Genomic DNA, 16,893 nt, shown 5'->3' on the forward strand with positions numbered 1-16,893 from the left:
GATGGGAACAAAAAACAGTTCTCCCTCTGCTCATTATTTGTGGTCATTGGTCATGTGAACAAAGTGAACAAAATTTTAAAGTACTTCTCACTAATTCATGTTTTTTTCTTCAGCTAAGAAAAACAAGTTGTGTTCAGCGTGTTGTTCTTCATGACATCCATCCATCCAGAAACAGACAAACCTTCATTCTTACATTCACACCTACAGCCAGTTCAGAATCACCAGTTATCCTTACCTACCTCCGTTTTGCAACTGTGGGAAGAAAGCTAAACACCTAAAAAGGAATCAGAATGGATTTAAAGCCAGGACCTTCTTTCTTCTTCTTGCTTCTCTGCAAATACTGAAGCATCCAGCAGGGGGTACTGTGCTCACTGACTAATTTCCTATCCTGGAAAAAAGAAAAAGCTTTCAGGCATCAAGGGGAGGAAAGAGGAGCTTTGCTGAGAGCTGCTGTCCTTGGTACTGAAACCAAACAGCAGCCCACCCTAACCACAGCTGCTGTTATATTAAGTTATAGATGTATCACTTCATAAAGTGACCAATAGGTTATTTATGTTTTATCTATGAAATCCTTTTGCTAGTCCATTTTGTTAGCATAGATCTTGAAAAGACGGAAAGCATTTCTATTACAACAAGCAGAATAGCCACTTTATTACTTTATTAGATAATCTATATCTATATGATACTTTGTATTGTATTGTCACGATCTCGTTTAGATTTTTTTTTGCTATGATAAAAGCACAACAGATTTTAGTTTACAAACAAGAGAAAACCTTTATATTTCAAATTCAAAATTTTATGAACAGAGTTGCCAGAAAAAATATTACATTTACATTTTTTAAAAAATAGATCTTTAAATAGTCTCTCCAACAATAGCTTAATATACATATGTGACAAATCTTTGAGCAGTCATACAAAAGAATGCCTTCAATTTTCCAGATCGACTGCAATGTTTGAGTCTTCACATAGCAACTCAACTGGGAGGGGCATGCGGGAAATATGAACTATATATTACATATCTATTCATCTCCAATAAGCCATTTAACAAAAAAGATTAGACCTGCTTGGCATACTGCTAAGTGTATAAAGACGGAAGTCAAAAAAGACCATGCAAAGTTTCAAATAAACACCTATTAAACGCTTAAGAATAAAAATAAGTACTGTTTTTAATATGATGCCTAGCTAGCTACTTAATACAGTAGTTGAATACAGCCTGAGTGTACTGATCTGAAAACTGGAAACCTGAAACAATGAAAAACAAATAAAAAAGTTTTAAATTAAAAACACCTGATAATCAACAAGGAGACGTTTAAATGAGCCACATAAATTTGTTTAACACAATCAAGTCGTGTAGAAACGGATGGCAGAGACAGGGCAGCCACTATAGCACCTTTAATCAATCCTGCATCAGTAAGTGACAAATGTTGTGAAGTAGAATTATACAGTATGTGTACAAAGTGTAACACAAATACTGTGTATTCATACTCTTTCTCCGCCATCCAGTTGTTACAACAAAGCCCTTTTTCAGATGTCAAAAAACAATGCAACACCAGTACATTTAATCTCATCATGTACAAAGTAATGAACTTAATAAACTGTCTAGTTAAATATTTTTCTGTAAATTATTTGCTAATATATAATATAGACTCTAAAAGGAAGAGTAAAGAATCAGTGAATTTACTGCAGTGATGAATCTAACAGTAAACTAAGTAAAGTCCATGAGTTAACTGTATAAATACCTATGTACATTTAAAGTTTCACATCTCACCTTGTTCAGTCACTAATTTCTCCTCTTTTTTTCTTTGTGTGTTCATCTTAAGCCTGAGACACTAAAGAGGTTTCACAAAATTGTATCAATAAGCTCAAATATTGTCAGATTGGAGTAAATACAGTACAAAGGAAGGATAAAAACCCGACAGTCTCACTTCTCAGCAATTTTTTTTAGTATAATCTTTGTTTTTGATCTGTGGTAAACAGAAATCAGACTTTTTTTCATGTCTATTACATTTTTTTGGAAATGAATAAAACTGGAAATACTATTTTTCCATATTTCTGTTACTAGAATAATGTGTCCTGTCTCATTTTCTCTCTTTATCTCGTTTGCATGAACAACAAAAGAACTTGTTGAAGTACAGCAAATACAGGCAAGTGGAGTTACTACAAAACATATTTACATTATAAAATGAATTGCCTTTGGTGGTCCCTCAGTTGATTTCTTGTGAAAAGAAAGGTTGTTGTGCTTTGCGTTCTAGTGCTCCATACTAGTGTTAACTGAAAGAAGACATCGTGGTGAAACATGTCTCTGCGCCTCTTATCTATGTCATTGTTCAACAGACCAGGGGTGGAAGTGTGTAGTATCCAGCAGCATTTTCCCTAGCCAATGTAGAAGCCAAGGGTACCAGTGCAGCCCATCATTCTGTGCTTCTGATGGCCCAATCAGGCTGTAGAAGAGTCGTAGTGGGGCCAGGGCCCAGTGGGACAAATGGTGACTGTCCACAGCAGCATAACAAGATGCCAATACACCATTTACCACTATAGACCCATGCTGGGTGAGTGGGGCATACAAGCCAATGCTCCTCTGCTCGCTCACAAAGGTCACAACTGAAAGTTTTGGCTGTGACTTCACTTCCCCTGCCGATGTAAACACACACTGTCCTGGCTGGACCTCGCTGGCAAAAACCGTCCTCTGACCTACTCCCCATCTAGGCCTGCCTTCCCACGTGGAACCCGATAACGGCTCTTCCTCTTGCTGATTCAGCCCAGCAGTGCAGTCTGTGACAAAGATCAGGTGAGCAGCTGTGAGAGTAATATTGAATCCTGCATTAGTCCCAATAACATAAAAGATCTTTGAGGCATTGGGCTGGCGGTCCAGAAAGGATAGGACTGGGCTGTAGAGAAAAGGACCATGGCCGTCTGCTGTTGAGGAAGCCAAGACCCGATCACCAGGGAGGAGGTCACGCATCTGTTTAGCAGCACCACCTTCAACGACAACCTGAGCGTCACCAGGGAAACAACCACCGGTTTTGGCTGCCACAGAGTGTTCTGTTGAATTGAAGAACAAAAGACATGATGATGTTATTTGTAATTATTTAGTGCTAATGCAAGAATGAAAAGCATAAAGAGAGAGAAATGTTGGAGGTCCTCTCAGGAGAGGAGGACAGGCACCGCGGCATTTGGTCTCCTACAGGGATTTCACATTTTTCTGGGTCACTGAGTATAAAGCAGGTAAGACTTTGACTCTCGAAGAACTTTATCTCAGTGGATTAGTGGTGGATTGTTAACACATGTATACATTATGACTCAAAGTCAAGGTTCAAACTGCTTTCTTGTCTGTCTGATTCTTGCCCTCTTCTTGTGCTTAGAAACTATGCACACACAGAAACCCACTTCAGAAAAATAATGTTTTTATCTGCTTTTAAACAAACCAATTAAGAGCTGATCGCTGGATTTTTAAACTATTACTTGTCCTTTCATTGTGTGAGGCAATCTTTAAATATGGTTATGTGTCATTGTAACCATTTTATAATGCTTACAATAAATTTATATAATTTGAAATACATGAAATAGTTCCCAAAACATTTTTTAAGGCAAATCAATTTCTTGGGGTAATGGAAATCTTACAAAAAAAGACAACAAAGCAAAATATCAGCCAATGCTGTAACTTCATATTTTTCATGTATTGCCCTCTGTTATGGAAACAGTGTTCAGTGCCATGGTATGTACATGTACTGTATTTCTATCTTTCTGAAGCAGATTTTTCATGTTAACAGTTAGCAGAGTAATAACAGAGAAACATCCTTTGTTTTACTATTTTATTTTGCTATTGCCGAAGTGACAGTGTTGCAGAGTATATCTGAGCTATTTGGCCCTTTAAGACGCAGCGAGATGAGGTGGCAAAAAGGGGTAGTCGGCAAGAGCTAATGGATAACCAGCTGATTGTATCACCACAGTCAGAGCACGGCCTGGGGTCAGAGAGCCAGGAAAGTACACAGACTCTGGTTCTAGATATTGTTTTTAAACTGGGTCACATGCCCCAGTCTCAGCGGTTCTATACACACTGAGACATCACAATGGGCTCGAATCTTAGCAAAGAATCCTGCTATTACTAAGCATTATATGGTACTACCGTCTTAAATGAACTGGGAGAACAATAGAATAGAATAGAATAGAATAGAATAGAATAGAATAGAATAGAATAGAATAATTAATGCAAAAAATTGTGAAACAGAAATGAATCAGTATAAATGTGCGTGGGTGTTTGTGTGAGAGGGCTGTCTTAAGGCAGCCAAATATTTGTCCAAGGTGTGTGTCGGTAAGCCTGAAGGCTGCAGAGACCAGGGGGTGATAAGACTCAGATAAGCGATCTCAGAGAAACCTACTGAAGGAAAAGCAATAGCGAACAAAGAGAGAGTTAATCATCTCACAGGCTACTAACCTCATCAGACTGCTAGAATGCAGTTTGGCATCAAATAACTGGTGGTACCAGACATGGGTAAATGGATTTCTTAAGTGTCTTAAAAGTTAGAATAGCTGGAGGTGGAATGCTTTCAGCTATTGTTTGCATGAAGAAAGTATGTGATAAAGTATGTGTACTGAAATATTATGGATCTACTACAAAAATGCAGATTGAATATACAGTCAAGAATACAGAAAACACTATTATGTCAAGCAATTTAAGTATTTTAATTTAACCACCATATATCTTTCATGGTTTTTGACCACAAATGTGGTACTACATATAGAGTATTAGCTGCCATTAGTCTTGCACTGAATGCAGAAAAGCCTACTTACATTTGTTTTCATTCATTTCATCCACATGTTGTACAGCTAAATATCCTAAAACCTTGATAACTAACGATTTACATAATGACTATACAACATCTATTAAGACCAACATGTGAGGCTAAACTGGGCAAAGAGCACAGGTGCACAACCTGCTTTGATTGGCTCCCAGTAGACCATACACTTAAGCACACACCCAGAGTGTTAATAAAGGCAATGAATGGGAAACTAAACCATTAGTGGCTCACTGTCAAATGGTCTAGCATCAGCCTCATTAGTAGTAATAACAGCTGAACACAAAAGCAAAAACACACAAAGAGGTACTTTGATAATGCATACATGCTGTGCACTGTTCTAATTTCCATCTCTTACCTGACTTGACGCTACAGTGAATGTGGGCTTTGGACTCGTAATAGACCCAGTCAAATCCAGCTTCTACAGCCAAGCGAGCCAACATAGCATACTTATTCCTGTCCCTGTCAGGAGGACAAAAATTTATAGTTAATTTCCAGCATGAGTCCATCTGAATTAAAATTCACAAAAAAGACCATTTCTACTTTGACATTTATGTAGACAAGTTGTAAGGAAGGAATTTTTCCCACATTCAGACTAAAATATGTGAACTTGCTATCAGCTAAAAAAATGTGGTGTATTTGTTTACCAACTCATCACATTGCAGATAAGTTAACTGACAGTTTAACTTGTTGAGTGTCACAGTTCACGCACTACAAGCAGTTTAAATGTTCTCTGGCCAACGCCCGGCCTATTCACAGCACATAACTTATTCTAGCCTACCTGTCTGATGTGGTGATGTCGACAGCACGCCCCTCATAATGCAATGAGTCCTCTGAATGATGACCATCTTCATCCCAGCCCTCCGTCACTCTCAACTTCACACCTGGCCACATGTTCATCACAGAGATGGCCAGAGAATTTAGCTTGTCTTTACACCGCTAAGAGAGGAACAAACAAGAACAAAAGGAAAGCAGACTGTTAGAAACATAAAGAAATCTTCTAGTCCCAGTATCACTTAAACTTGAGAAGAAACGTATATGAAACATTTATTGCAATGAAATGTCTCTGAAGAATGATTACATTGTGGCAATCAACAAATGAAAAGAAAAAACATTTTACAGTGTGGACAGTCTGTTTCTGATAAGTCTGTTAATCAGGGGTATTATGTGGTAACAATAGATGGATCATGGATGACAACAGCAGAGCCCAGTAAGATAACTAGCTAGGATAACTAGCAGGAAAGCATGAGTGACTAAAATAATAATAATAATCATCAAAATAAATACAGGATACCTCAGATTGTAAAAAAAAACACAAAAGAATCTGCAAATAGTCATTGTACATTAAAAATGTGCCAGGTGGGTTTTTTCCAGATTGTTAGAAACATTATTATTGTGGTTTATGTTAGTTCTTTGATCAATGAATGAACGTAGGATTAAATGAATTAGCCGATCTGTTTAAAGGTTCACAATTAAAAAAAGAGCTTAAAAAAACAGGGTGTTTTGGGGTTTTTTTTTTACATTAAGGTGTGTGCTTGTTGGCCAAATGAACATTGTGATATGAAAACAGCACTGACATTAATATTTGATGGGAAAAGATGCCCCGGGACCCAAAGGCGGTGACTTTACGCACACCGAAGTTTATGTCTAGGCATGAAAACCGTGCAGATTGGCGACGAACGAGACTCACTTGGTGCGTGACTAAAAGAAACACTAAAAGTCTATAACAGTTCAGTATGTCAGACAGCAAAACCCAGAGGACCAGGAGTCAATGAAATCAATCACTGTAGTTCAAACATCTGACTGACCAGAGATATTGAGCAGACAACTGTATGCAACAGTGTAACTAACCTAGTCACTCAACTCCTTGTGGTATGCTTGCTACAATCAACTTTCAACCGATTCTTTCTTTATAAAAACAAAGAAAAGAAAAAGAAAGAAAGAAAGAAAGAAAGCTTTCCCCCCTTTTGCAATACCAGGTATATTTAGGCACTCTGGCCTGTATCGCATCTTTGCGAACGTATACGTAGGCTACTCATTCATCCCCCTTCTCACCTGGGTCATTAGCCTGTCGGCGCCCGTGTCCTCCTCATCTTTAAAGATTATGTCTGTATTGTAGTTTGGCGTCAGCTCTTTAAAGCGCTCGGAGTTGCGTGTTATCTTGCCCTCGGGACGCCCGCTGGCTCCTAGGGTCTTCTCGGCGACGTTTGGGCTGAACTGCTTGTAGGCAAGCGGGATGAGCTTTTTCGGGAGCCGCCTTTTGCCGTACCCCCTCCCCGGCCCGCAGCCCTCCGAGGCAGGTGCGAGGAGGAGGAGGACCAAGGCACACAGAGAGGCGGTGAGAAGGAGGAAGGAGATCCGCATCGCCCCGGGGGGAGGGAGGACTCTCCCGGGGGAGAGAGATGTCTTCAGTACCTCCGCGGTTTGGCTACCGACTCCATCGTCCGTGACAGTTGCAAATCCACGTCCGAAAAACTCGGATAAAAGAAGCTCAGCACCTCGGCTGCACGGGGCACCATTTGGATACCAAAAAGTTTCTAGCTTTTCCAGAACATCGACCCTGTATTGAGAAACTTCGCTCGCACCGCCTTACAGAATCAACAGTAAGTGTGCAGGCTGTAAAGTCCGTGCATTTTAAACAAACAGGTTCAAAGTCGATTTGGTGGGTGAGAGAGTTAAAGAGAGAGAGCGGTTACTGATATCCAAGTTGCAGTGTTGTGGTTTCTCTCCCCCTCTTTCTTTTCCTCTGGGAAACTGTCATAACAGCAGCCACTTTTGCCTGCTCTTTGGTTGGTGCCCTCTCTGGATTGAAGGCTTTTCCTCTCCATATGCGGCCGGCGTGCAACAAGCTGCAGCTTTCCAGTTGAATTGAAGGGATTTGAGTGATCCAAAACGATCTGTTGCCACTTCAGACCGCACCCTGCCAGTCCTGCCCTCCTCTCTCTCCTTTGCTCCCTCTGTTCCTATACTCTGCCACCCACCCCGCCCCTCTTGGGCACAGGGCGCACTGGAGAGTCCTGTCCACACTCTGCTGGCAGACAGGCAAGCAGCAAACACAAGTTTGCCCTTTATTGCTGCCACTTCACATTTCCAGTTGTTGTCTGTGTCTTTCTGTGCCCTTGACAGCTCTGTACTCTGACAGCCCTGCTTTTTGTTTTACATTGTAAACAACAATCACAATCAATTAAAGCAATCAATTTCCTGGAGTAGACTGCCACAATTTTTCCCGGCTGCATAAAGATCAAGGGTCATTAGTTGGCTTGATGTTGGATGACTGACTGCGTAATAGGGTAATTACCAGTGGTGAGACATACTAATTGCCTGGATGTTTAGCAGGTAGATTGCTTGGCAGAAAAACTGATTTGCTGACTGACTGACAGATTGTTGAACGGCTAGTTGACTGACTGAGTTACAGCAGGGACAATTAGTCTTAAATGAGTGCTCTAATAAATAACCAATAGTACTAACTTTATGTCAGTTTTCTAAAATGGACATCTTTAATTTAAAAGCTTTTGGCTACTTGGTTCTCTTGCTGCCTATAGGTGAAGCACACATCCACATGCACACACAAACACACACACAAGCAAACCCAACCCCTCCAAATTAGCTCTTCAAATATTTGCCAGCAGAAAATCAGTGGTCTCACCACTGTTTCTCAATGCTGGCTCCTTGGAATGAATTAAACTGTACAAGGCTGAGGCTTTCCACAGTTTACGTTTTATTATTTGTGTCTGTAAACACCGTAAAGTATTTTTTGCTGCAACACTGCTTTTCATGTGTCTTGATGGGACACTGAAAGGCAAATAGAGAGATTCACACAGAGTAAACAGCCATCTATTTTTGTTTTTGCCTTTAAGCTGAAACAGAGCACATACTGACACTTGTGTAAATTCATTAAACTTTTCCTGGTATGGAGCATGCAGACTAGTTCAAATAAATCAAAATTTGTCAGATAGAGGTGTCAGTGTTTTGCCAAATTTGGTTCTAGCTTCGCAAAGTGGAATAGCTACCATAATGCAGTTTAATCTTATCGGGAACTTTTGCTACTCCAGGAATAAAAAGCTTTTTGGGGGCATGATCAGTGACTTTTCAAAGATATCACTGTTAAGAGTTTCCTTTAATGACTGTTCCTTAAACCGTAGCAGTGTTAACAAATAAAAGAAAGGTTTCACTATTTGGGCAGTAAACTTATTTACTTCCTCACAGCTAAGAAGATCATGGATGTATGGATGGTGTCTGTGAAATTATGATTGAATTAATATAAATGTGCAGTTCTTATATCTGCAGTTCATCCTCTGGATTGCTTATCCTATTAACAAAACATGAAGATGTCTTTCTAAGTGTTTGACATTTTCCCACTCTTCACGTAAAACAGCGTATTTCTTTCACCAGTTTAGCAACCTCATGAAGTCTCCACCAGTCAACTGCTGCCACATGCTGCCACCAGTCAACTTCACAGCCAAAAATCTGTGTCTACATGTGCATACCGCATGATCCAGTGTCATAATTATCAGAGATAATTCAGATAATTCAGGGATAGCCAAGCTAACTGTGCCTCACTGCTTTAAATATCACATTATTGGGAGTTTTTAGTTCCTTTTCTCTCCTAAGCAGCAAAAGACTGAACCCCGAAAATGCTATCATTCACCAAGTTAGCATCTTGCACATTTTTGTTCTTGCACCAGTTGCAGATGCTGATGCAGGTACTGAGATTTTTCAGTCACATGTCAGCTAACCATGCGAGGTTAACTTCTCTGCCATTTTGGATGTGTGGCGATGTAACATCCCAATCACACAGGCCTAGAATCTGAACTGGCAACCACCATTAACCAGTAAAAATGTGTAGTCTATTCCCTGACTGGTTCTTGAGTGGTTGCTGAAGGTTGATGGAGGTCTCTGTGAAATTGGTTGCTAAAGCTCCAATCACATAGGCAGTCAGTGACCTCCCCTTCCTCCCAACCAACATTTACAAAGGAAAAACTTTCTTGATTTCTTGTGTATGTTGTAGGGTGTATTTCTTGACCTCCTTGGAATTTATTTGGTTTCACTGCTATCAGACTGTCACTGTGCTCTGTAGTTAGTGAATGTCTGTGCTTGCAAACACTCACCAACTCTCCAAGAAACTATAAAATATTTGCTTGAAAGTAAAAGTTGCACCTTTGAAATGTGTTTACTGCAGCGCTAAGGCACAACTTTTACACTGAAGGTGAACTTTCTCCATTTCCAGATTGGGGACTTTTTTATTCTTACTTATAATACACATTACACATTACAATACACATTTTCCCCAGTGGTTGTTTCATATATAATGTGGCGGACAACTTCACGTGTGAAACCTCTATAGGCATTGTAAAGACCTTTGCACCATTCTGACCATAAAGGTGCCATTTATAGCTAAACAGCAATGCACATTTCACTAAAACTGACCTGCTGTGACCACTTACATACACATTATCAGCGGTGGTACTTGTGCTGGCGCCATGTATGTAAGAATTGCTTTTCTTTGTTTATTATGTGTGAGAAGAAATCTATATTCAAATTTGCATGTGCCACACTTGCACAAGCATGTGTTTTCCTGTAACTATCAATAATTTGTGGATGTGCGTGAGCGTGTGTGTGTCATCCTTCCTTTGAAGATCATAAATACAGGCGTGGTTCCAGGCAGGCCCGCTGCCTATTCAGCGTGGCTGTCGACAATGCCTCAGAAGTGGTCACATTCTCCCATCCATCCATCCCTCCCTTCATCCATCCATCTCTCAGTTCTTCTTGGCCTCAAAAGACGACACTATGGCGTTTCAAGAAGACAACATTCTGATCAGATCAAACCAAAGTGGAGCCTGACACACCCCCACCCAAAATCTTGTCTCGCTGTTACTATTCATCAACCTGTCAGTTTCTCTGCTGTACACTATTCCTGTAAACTATTCCTGTCAGGCTCTTTCAGCAGAACTAAAATGGTTCACATAAAGTAAGGTATGAGCTCAAACACACAACCGTAAACGCAAAGACACACATATCTAGGCATGTGTACACAGTACACACACATATGCCAGGCCAGCCGACAAACCAACCAAGCATCAGGCCCTCATTCATTGATGTTTGTTAAAGTTATTAATTTTCTCTGTGAAATAAGAGACCATGGTGGCAGGACAGAAGGAGATGGGTGCCAGCCCCAGAATCTCCCTCTGCTTTCATCTGCTGACACTGAGGCTCAATGAGTCCACAGCCTTTGCATGGGCATCGGGGTTACCCACGCATACCCGGGGCCCTAACCAACAAAGGCTCTGAATCGGGCAAAAGGAGGAAGACACAGATGAAAGAAAATTCCAAAAGGAAGTGAAAAGAAAGGGATGGAAAAGATGTTAGAAATGATTATACAGAAAAACTGAATCATAATGAAAGACAGTGAGAAAATTTAACAAAGCGACTGTGACTATGTCAGGAAATTTGGATAGACAAATGAGAGAGCAAGATGTAAATTAAGAAGTTGATTTAAAAAAACAGAGTTTTTGAATGAGTGTTTGAATGAGTAAGAGACAGCAAATGGCTTGGCACATTAGCTAGTAAACAAGTGAGTTTGGGTTGTTTTTCAGTCAGTTGAAGCTAGCGTGTTTGTGGCTTGTGGTGGATTGCTGTAATGGGGGTTAAAGGACGTTATGCTCAAGGTAACAACAGCTGGTGGCTAAAACCACCATCCCTCTTCCTCCTCCTCCTCCTCCTTCTTCTTCTGTCCCTCCACACACTCCAGCATCAAACCCCAGACCGCAATAAACACCTAAAACTATGCCTATATGTAGTCGGCTTCTAAGCAGCATAGTGAGAATATATGAAATCTTCTAAGCCTTAATCTTCCAAAACAAGGAGATAAAACAAAGTGGGCATGCTGAGCTTATCTGTAGCCTTTATATATTTTACCATATATTTTTTTTGGCAGTGAGTGCCACTTAGCCAGTGCCAGCAGTTAAGATGGTAAGCTGGAGCTAACATGTCAGCCAGTGAAAACCACACTGACCAAACCTGTCTGTCAATGGTTGAGAATGGCACCAATACTAGTCTTGCTAAAGTCCAGTTCAGTGCAGAGTGTTTGGTTTAAGAGCAGACAGAAGGAAAATAAAAGCAGGATGATATAAAAGTGGAGCCCAGGCTAAATGTGTCTTGGAGTTAGCGGGCTAGGCTAGCCACCGCATGGCTAAAGCAAACAAAGAGCTACCCAGGGGACTGAAGTAGGCTGTGCTGTGCTCTGACATTAAACACATAGCCACGGAGAGATGGAAACACACATGCATGCACTCAAATACATGCATACAGAAGTACCCAACTGCAGGTATAGACACAGCCACAAGTTGTTAAATAGAGAGATCACATGCACGCATGCATGCATGTACATGAACATGTGCAACATTTAGATAAGCATTAATGCTTTTCTACAAGGTTGCACTTAGTAAAGTAAATATAGATATTGCATATTAAAATGCCAATAAAAACCACTCCATGGGGGGGAGGGGTTGGTTGTATATGGTTATAGAACACGTGTTTGTTCATGTTACAGTGAAATGTTATATTAAAAATGGCCTGCTCCAAATTTGCCATTTCATTCATCGATCCATCCAGTTATCCAGCTGAGGGTTATGGGAGGTGGACTGCATTCCAACTGTCATAAGGTGATAGGTAAAGTATACCCTGGACAGGTTGGCAGTTTTGCTCCATTTGTGTTTTTTTAATTTACTTATTTATTTATTGAAACTCTTTCCATCCATATTTTCAAACTCTTTGACATGTATGTGATGTCAGACAGAGGTGATATCATCTCAGGAACACTGCTCTGGCTAGCTAGCACAGAAGCCTCACCCCCTTGTTATACAAACCATTTGTTTTCAAGGTGCAGCAAATCAGAAGAAAGTTGGTGTAAAAGGAGCATGGCCCTTAAGAAAGAGGTGCAAAAATACTTTGTTTTATATAGTCAGTAATCTGAGAAGATGAACAATAAAAAAAAGATTCTTCCTAACTATGAATCATACATAGCTACTCCGTTCCACTCCCAGAATAAAAATATGGGTCTGGAAATGAGTATTATTAAGTGTCCTAATAACATGTCTAGTACTTTGGTAATGTCAACAATAATGCAGCCTAATGCTGCTGCTGTATTCTCAATGTCAAATGAGGGATTTGTCCCTCCTCCCTCTCTCCATCCCTCACTCTCTCTCCTGAGTATGTGCCACATCTGTGGGCTCTGTGGTGATGTTTCTCTGCTCAGAATGGATTCACCAGCTCAAAAACGTCCTTATTATATTTATATTTTACTACACCACTAGAAAACCATGCCAGCTGGCCTCCAGAACTTTGGGCAGAAAAAGGGAAAGAAAGTGAAGGGGGAGGAGAGCAAGTGAGAAAGAGAGGGAGGAACGAAAGATGGAGAAAAATGGTGAGACGCAAACAAGCACAAAGACAAAGAGAACAGAAAAGTACGGATGTGAAAGATAAAACATAAAAATGTAAGGTGGAAAAGAGAACGAGAGAAATCCAGTGAGAGAGAAAGACAGAGACAGAGAGGGCACCCTTAAATCAGCTGTGACAACATGATTACCATGCTTGCTCAAAGATAAACACAGAATGAATGCATGAGACAGACATGAAAACAGTATTTCCATAGAAGTCAACTTTTCAAATAAGTCAAGTTACTGTCACACATAGGTTTTTGTACAGTCACTTGCCCTAATCAGAGATGTAGTGACCTTTGATGACTGGAGCTGGAAGAAGGACATAGAAACTTGGCTTTGAGAGAACACAGGGAAGAGTTGTGTGGCAAGGAGGATGGGAGAATCACAGAGGAAGACAGAGAAAGTAAAGGGAAGGGAAGTGGGATGACCGAAAGATCTGTTTAAAAACAGGAAGAGAAAATGCAAACGGAAACACAAAAACAAGCAGCTGAAAACAATCCCTTAGGCTATTTTCATTTCATAGCATTGCACTAATTTGTAAGATACCACATTTTTCTTCACATTAATTTTATAGAAAGTGCATTCAGCTAGAACAAGATCTATAGGTTTCTTCAACATGCTAGTGCATCATTCCAGAGACTGTAAGGGTCACTCACAGTTCTGCTCTAGGTCCAGCCTGGCAGTTTCAAATGATATGTAGCCCATTAGCCATTATCTCAGGCTGTGGATCTGTGTGTCAGTACAAGTGACGCACAAATGAAACCATGCAGACTCAAGAAATCAAGGCTGGGCTCTGAAGAGGAGATCTCGATCTTGTTCCTGATGTTGGTGATGCTCACCAGTGCTACAGCTGCAGTTTTGCCAGAGAAAACAAAGAAAACAGAGTCACACCAAGGTAGCTTGTTCTGTTGATTGAATCTTGAAAGCGCTCAGAGTAATTATGGACAGGTGTAGACATGCTAATCCCTTAAAAACCAAAATCTTATGCAAGCTGAGCTGGGTGTTACATCATTCACACAAACACAAAATGTCAAGCAGTGATCCAGACCTCAACCTGACAGTCATATGCAAGATTGCTGTCAATAACACTAGTGAGATCACCAAAGCAGCAGAAACAAAGCCCTGTTATGGAAATGAAGGAAAGGAAGTGAAAGTATCAAGTGATGAGAAACTCATCATTTCACCTGCAGGAGTGATCCATCACAAAATGCACGATAGACACCAGGAATATGCAGGGCTGTTTAAAGTGTCTAATGGATAACAGCCCCAGAGAAGTTTTAGGGCAAAATATCTCGACATCTGTTGCCATCAACAACTTATTCTGGGGAGAAGATTCATTTGCTGTGGGTTTCTTTGAAGTGAGATTAACATTTGTTCTGGATAATGTTTTGAATATATTCCAAAGCTTGTACAAAAGTTAATACATATGTGTAAATCCAATAGTAAATATAATTTTGGTTTGACACAGCCCAACTCACTTGGTCAAACATCAGAAAAAAAAGGGATAATATACTATCCAATTTTTGAAATTTTTACCAACACAACATAAGGATGTGTCACGAGTAACACAGATGATGTTGGAAAATACTGCCAAAGTTACTTCCACAACTATCATCTAGAGCTAAGCTCCACTTCTGGACAAAAGTCAAAAATGAATCTTATATAGGATTAGGATCAGCGCCTGTCTAATGGTGCAGTCACTTCTTTTGTTAAAAAAAACTGAACATTGGAAGTCCAGCTCTTCCAGAACACTTGTTGCACAGGGGGTATTTATAGAAATATACACTCAGATACTTTCCCATGAGGCTAATACTTACGAGAGTGGAACAGCTACTACGAAGGAAGGAAATTGGGACTCTGGAACAATTTTATTGAGCACAGTAGGACAAATCATGATTGTTATCAAAAGGAAGTGATACTGGCTACTCCCATTAGAACTGAAAGTACAATAGCCACTGTGAACACTAAAAGAAACTATTTTTTTTTCATATTTTTAGAACGATGAAAAAAATGACACATTGTAACTAACACTTTTACTCCATCTGGTGGGAATCAAAGCATTTAAATCATAAGATTTTCCACCTAACAGGCTTTATGTATACATTTGCAGACATAAGATTCAAAACTAAGAAAGAATATAACAAACTGTTAACGGACATCTATAGACAGTACAGATGCCAACAATTTTAGGACAGTTGTTTCTAGATTTTTAGTAAGCAACAACTCCACTAAAAGATATTTACATTCATAACCAGAAACATACTCGAAGAGTTTTGTTACTATTTTTTGTGTAAATAAAAGTTTTTGAGGCAAGAATGGCTGGAATAAAAGGATAAAAAATTAAAGTTGAATCATGAAAAACAAGAAAGAAAGAATAAAAGGGATCATAAAGAGAAGAGAGCAAAGAAAGAGGGCAAGGAAAGAGCAAAAGAGAAAGATGGATGGCTATGAAGACTGGTACTGATCAGTAGCTCTTTTTGTGATGCGGCTTCCAGCTTCCAGCCCACCGATTGGTCAGCTGCCTAACTCGGAACATGCGTCCCCACAATCCCTCAGCACCACTTCAATCCCACCACACTGGTTTACCACTCTGCGGCTCAAAACAGTGCCTGCTGGCATGGGCAACATATCAATAAATTCATTACACATTTATACTTAAATATTTATACTGCAGCAGTGTGTTTTGCACAGAGATGGTATTTATAGTATATGTGTATGTGTTTGTGTGTGTCTGTGTGCACTCGTATTTATAGCACGGTGTCACACCGTGGCTCTGTGCTGCGGTGAGACAGATGTCTGGGTTGGGGGTGGGGGCTTCTGGGTAAGGTTGGGGGGTGTAGAGTAACAGAGAACAAGTGGAAAGACTGGAGTCTTTAACATAGATATATAATAGAGGCAGAAAGGAAATCCAGCTATGACAAAAATACAAATATTCAGCGAACACAAGGAAGTGGTGCACAGTAAGTAAAAGTAAATGTAACAACTGGCCAGTTTCAAATAAATAAAAAGCTGATAACCATTCAGTACTACTGCAACCACAAAACAACAGAAAAAAAGGGGAATGAAAAAAGGGTCAAGCTGATCAAATTTAAAGAAATTAAATATTCTTGTATGGCCTCTGCCAGTCCCACCCATAGACTCATTTGTGCAAAGACAGAAATATTTATTCCGTGGACAAAAAGAAACTGGGGAAATTACATGGTGTTTTATTGTTCGGCTGTTTATTGAATGAAGACATTCACATTCAGAGGCCCTTTTGGATACTTCACTATTGTTTGTATGGTTACAATGGTTTTCATAAAGTCCATTGAAAACTCCAGTGTACCACTACGTGACATCCAGAACTCGGCAAATAGGGTGAAAAGGCCACAGAGACACCAGAGAACCCTCTTAGAAGCTGCTGGTTGAAAACCCAAAGCTGAAAAATAAGTTAATGAAGAAGGGGGAGTTTTAGCATGCACCATATGTTAAAAAATGAATTCCACATTAAACTGTTTTTGTAATGTTCACTTAACCTCACAGATTCCTGGTGAACAACACACATCAGGGTGATTACAATAAAGCGGTAGCACTATTACAAATCGAGGTTTGAAGTTCTTGCTTTAAAAAGTTTCTTGTCCTTTGGTTTAATGAATTTGTTTAATCCATCTTCACAATAT

At 39.9% G+C, this 16,893-nt stretch overlaps 1 protein-coding gene across 1 annotated transcript; it reads right to left on the reverse strand.

Annotated features, from left to right (window-relative positions):
- Nucleotides 1–695: 695 nt before the first annotated feature.
- Nucleotides 696–11,230, reverse strand: LOC120731105 (indian hedgehog B protein-like). Its single transcript, XM_040027900.1, has 4 exons — nt 6,852–11,230; nt 5,578–5,735; nt 5,155–5,258; nt 696–3,042 (listed from the first exon to the last, which is right to left on the reverse strand). Exons 1-4 carry the CDS (start codon nt 7,158–7,160, stop codon nt 2,321–2,323), a joined length of 1,293 nt encoding a protein of 430 aa, XP_039883834.1. The 5' UTR covers nt 7,161–11,230; the 3' UTR covers nt 696–2,320.
- Nucleotides 11,231–16,893: the final 5,663 nt, after the last annotated feature.

This window comes from Simochromis diagramma, unplaced genomic scaffold, assembly GCF_900408965.1.
Source record: "Simochromis diagramma unplaced genomic scaffold, fSimDia1.1 OVJJ01000343.1, whole genome shotgun sequence".
Lineage (NCBI taxonomy): Eukaryota > Metazoa > Chordata > Actinopteri > Cichliformes > Cichlidae > Simochromis > Simochromis diagramma.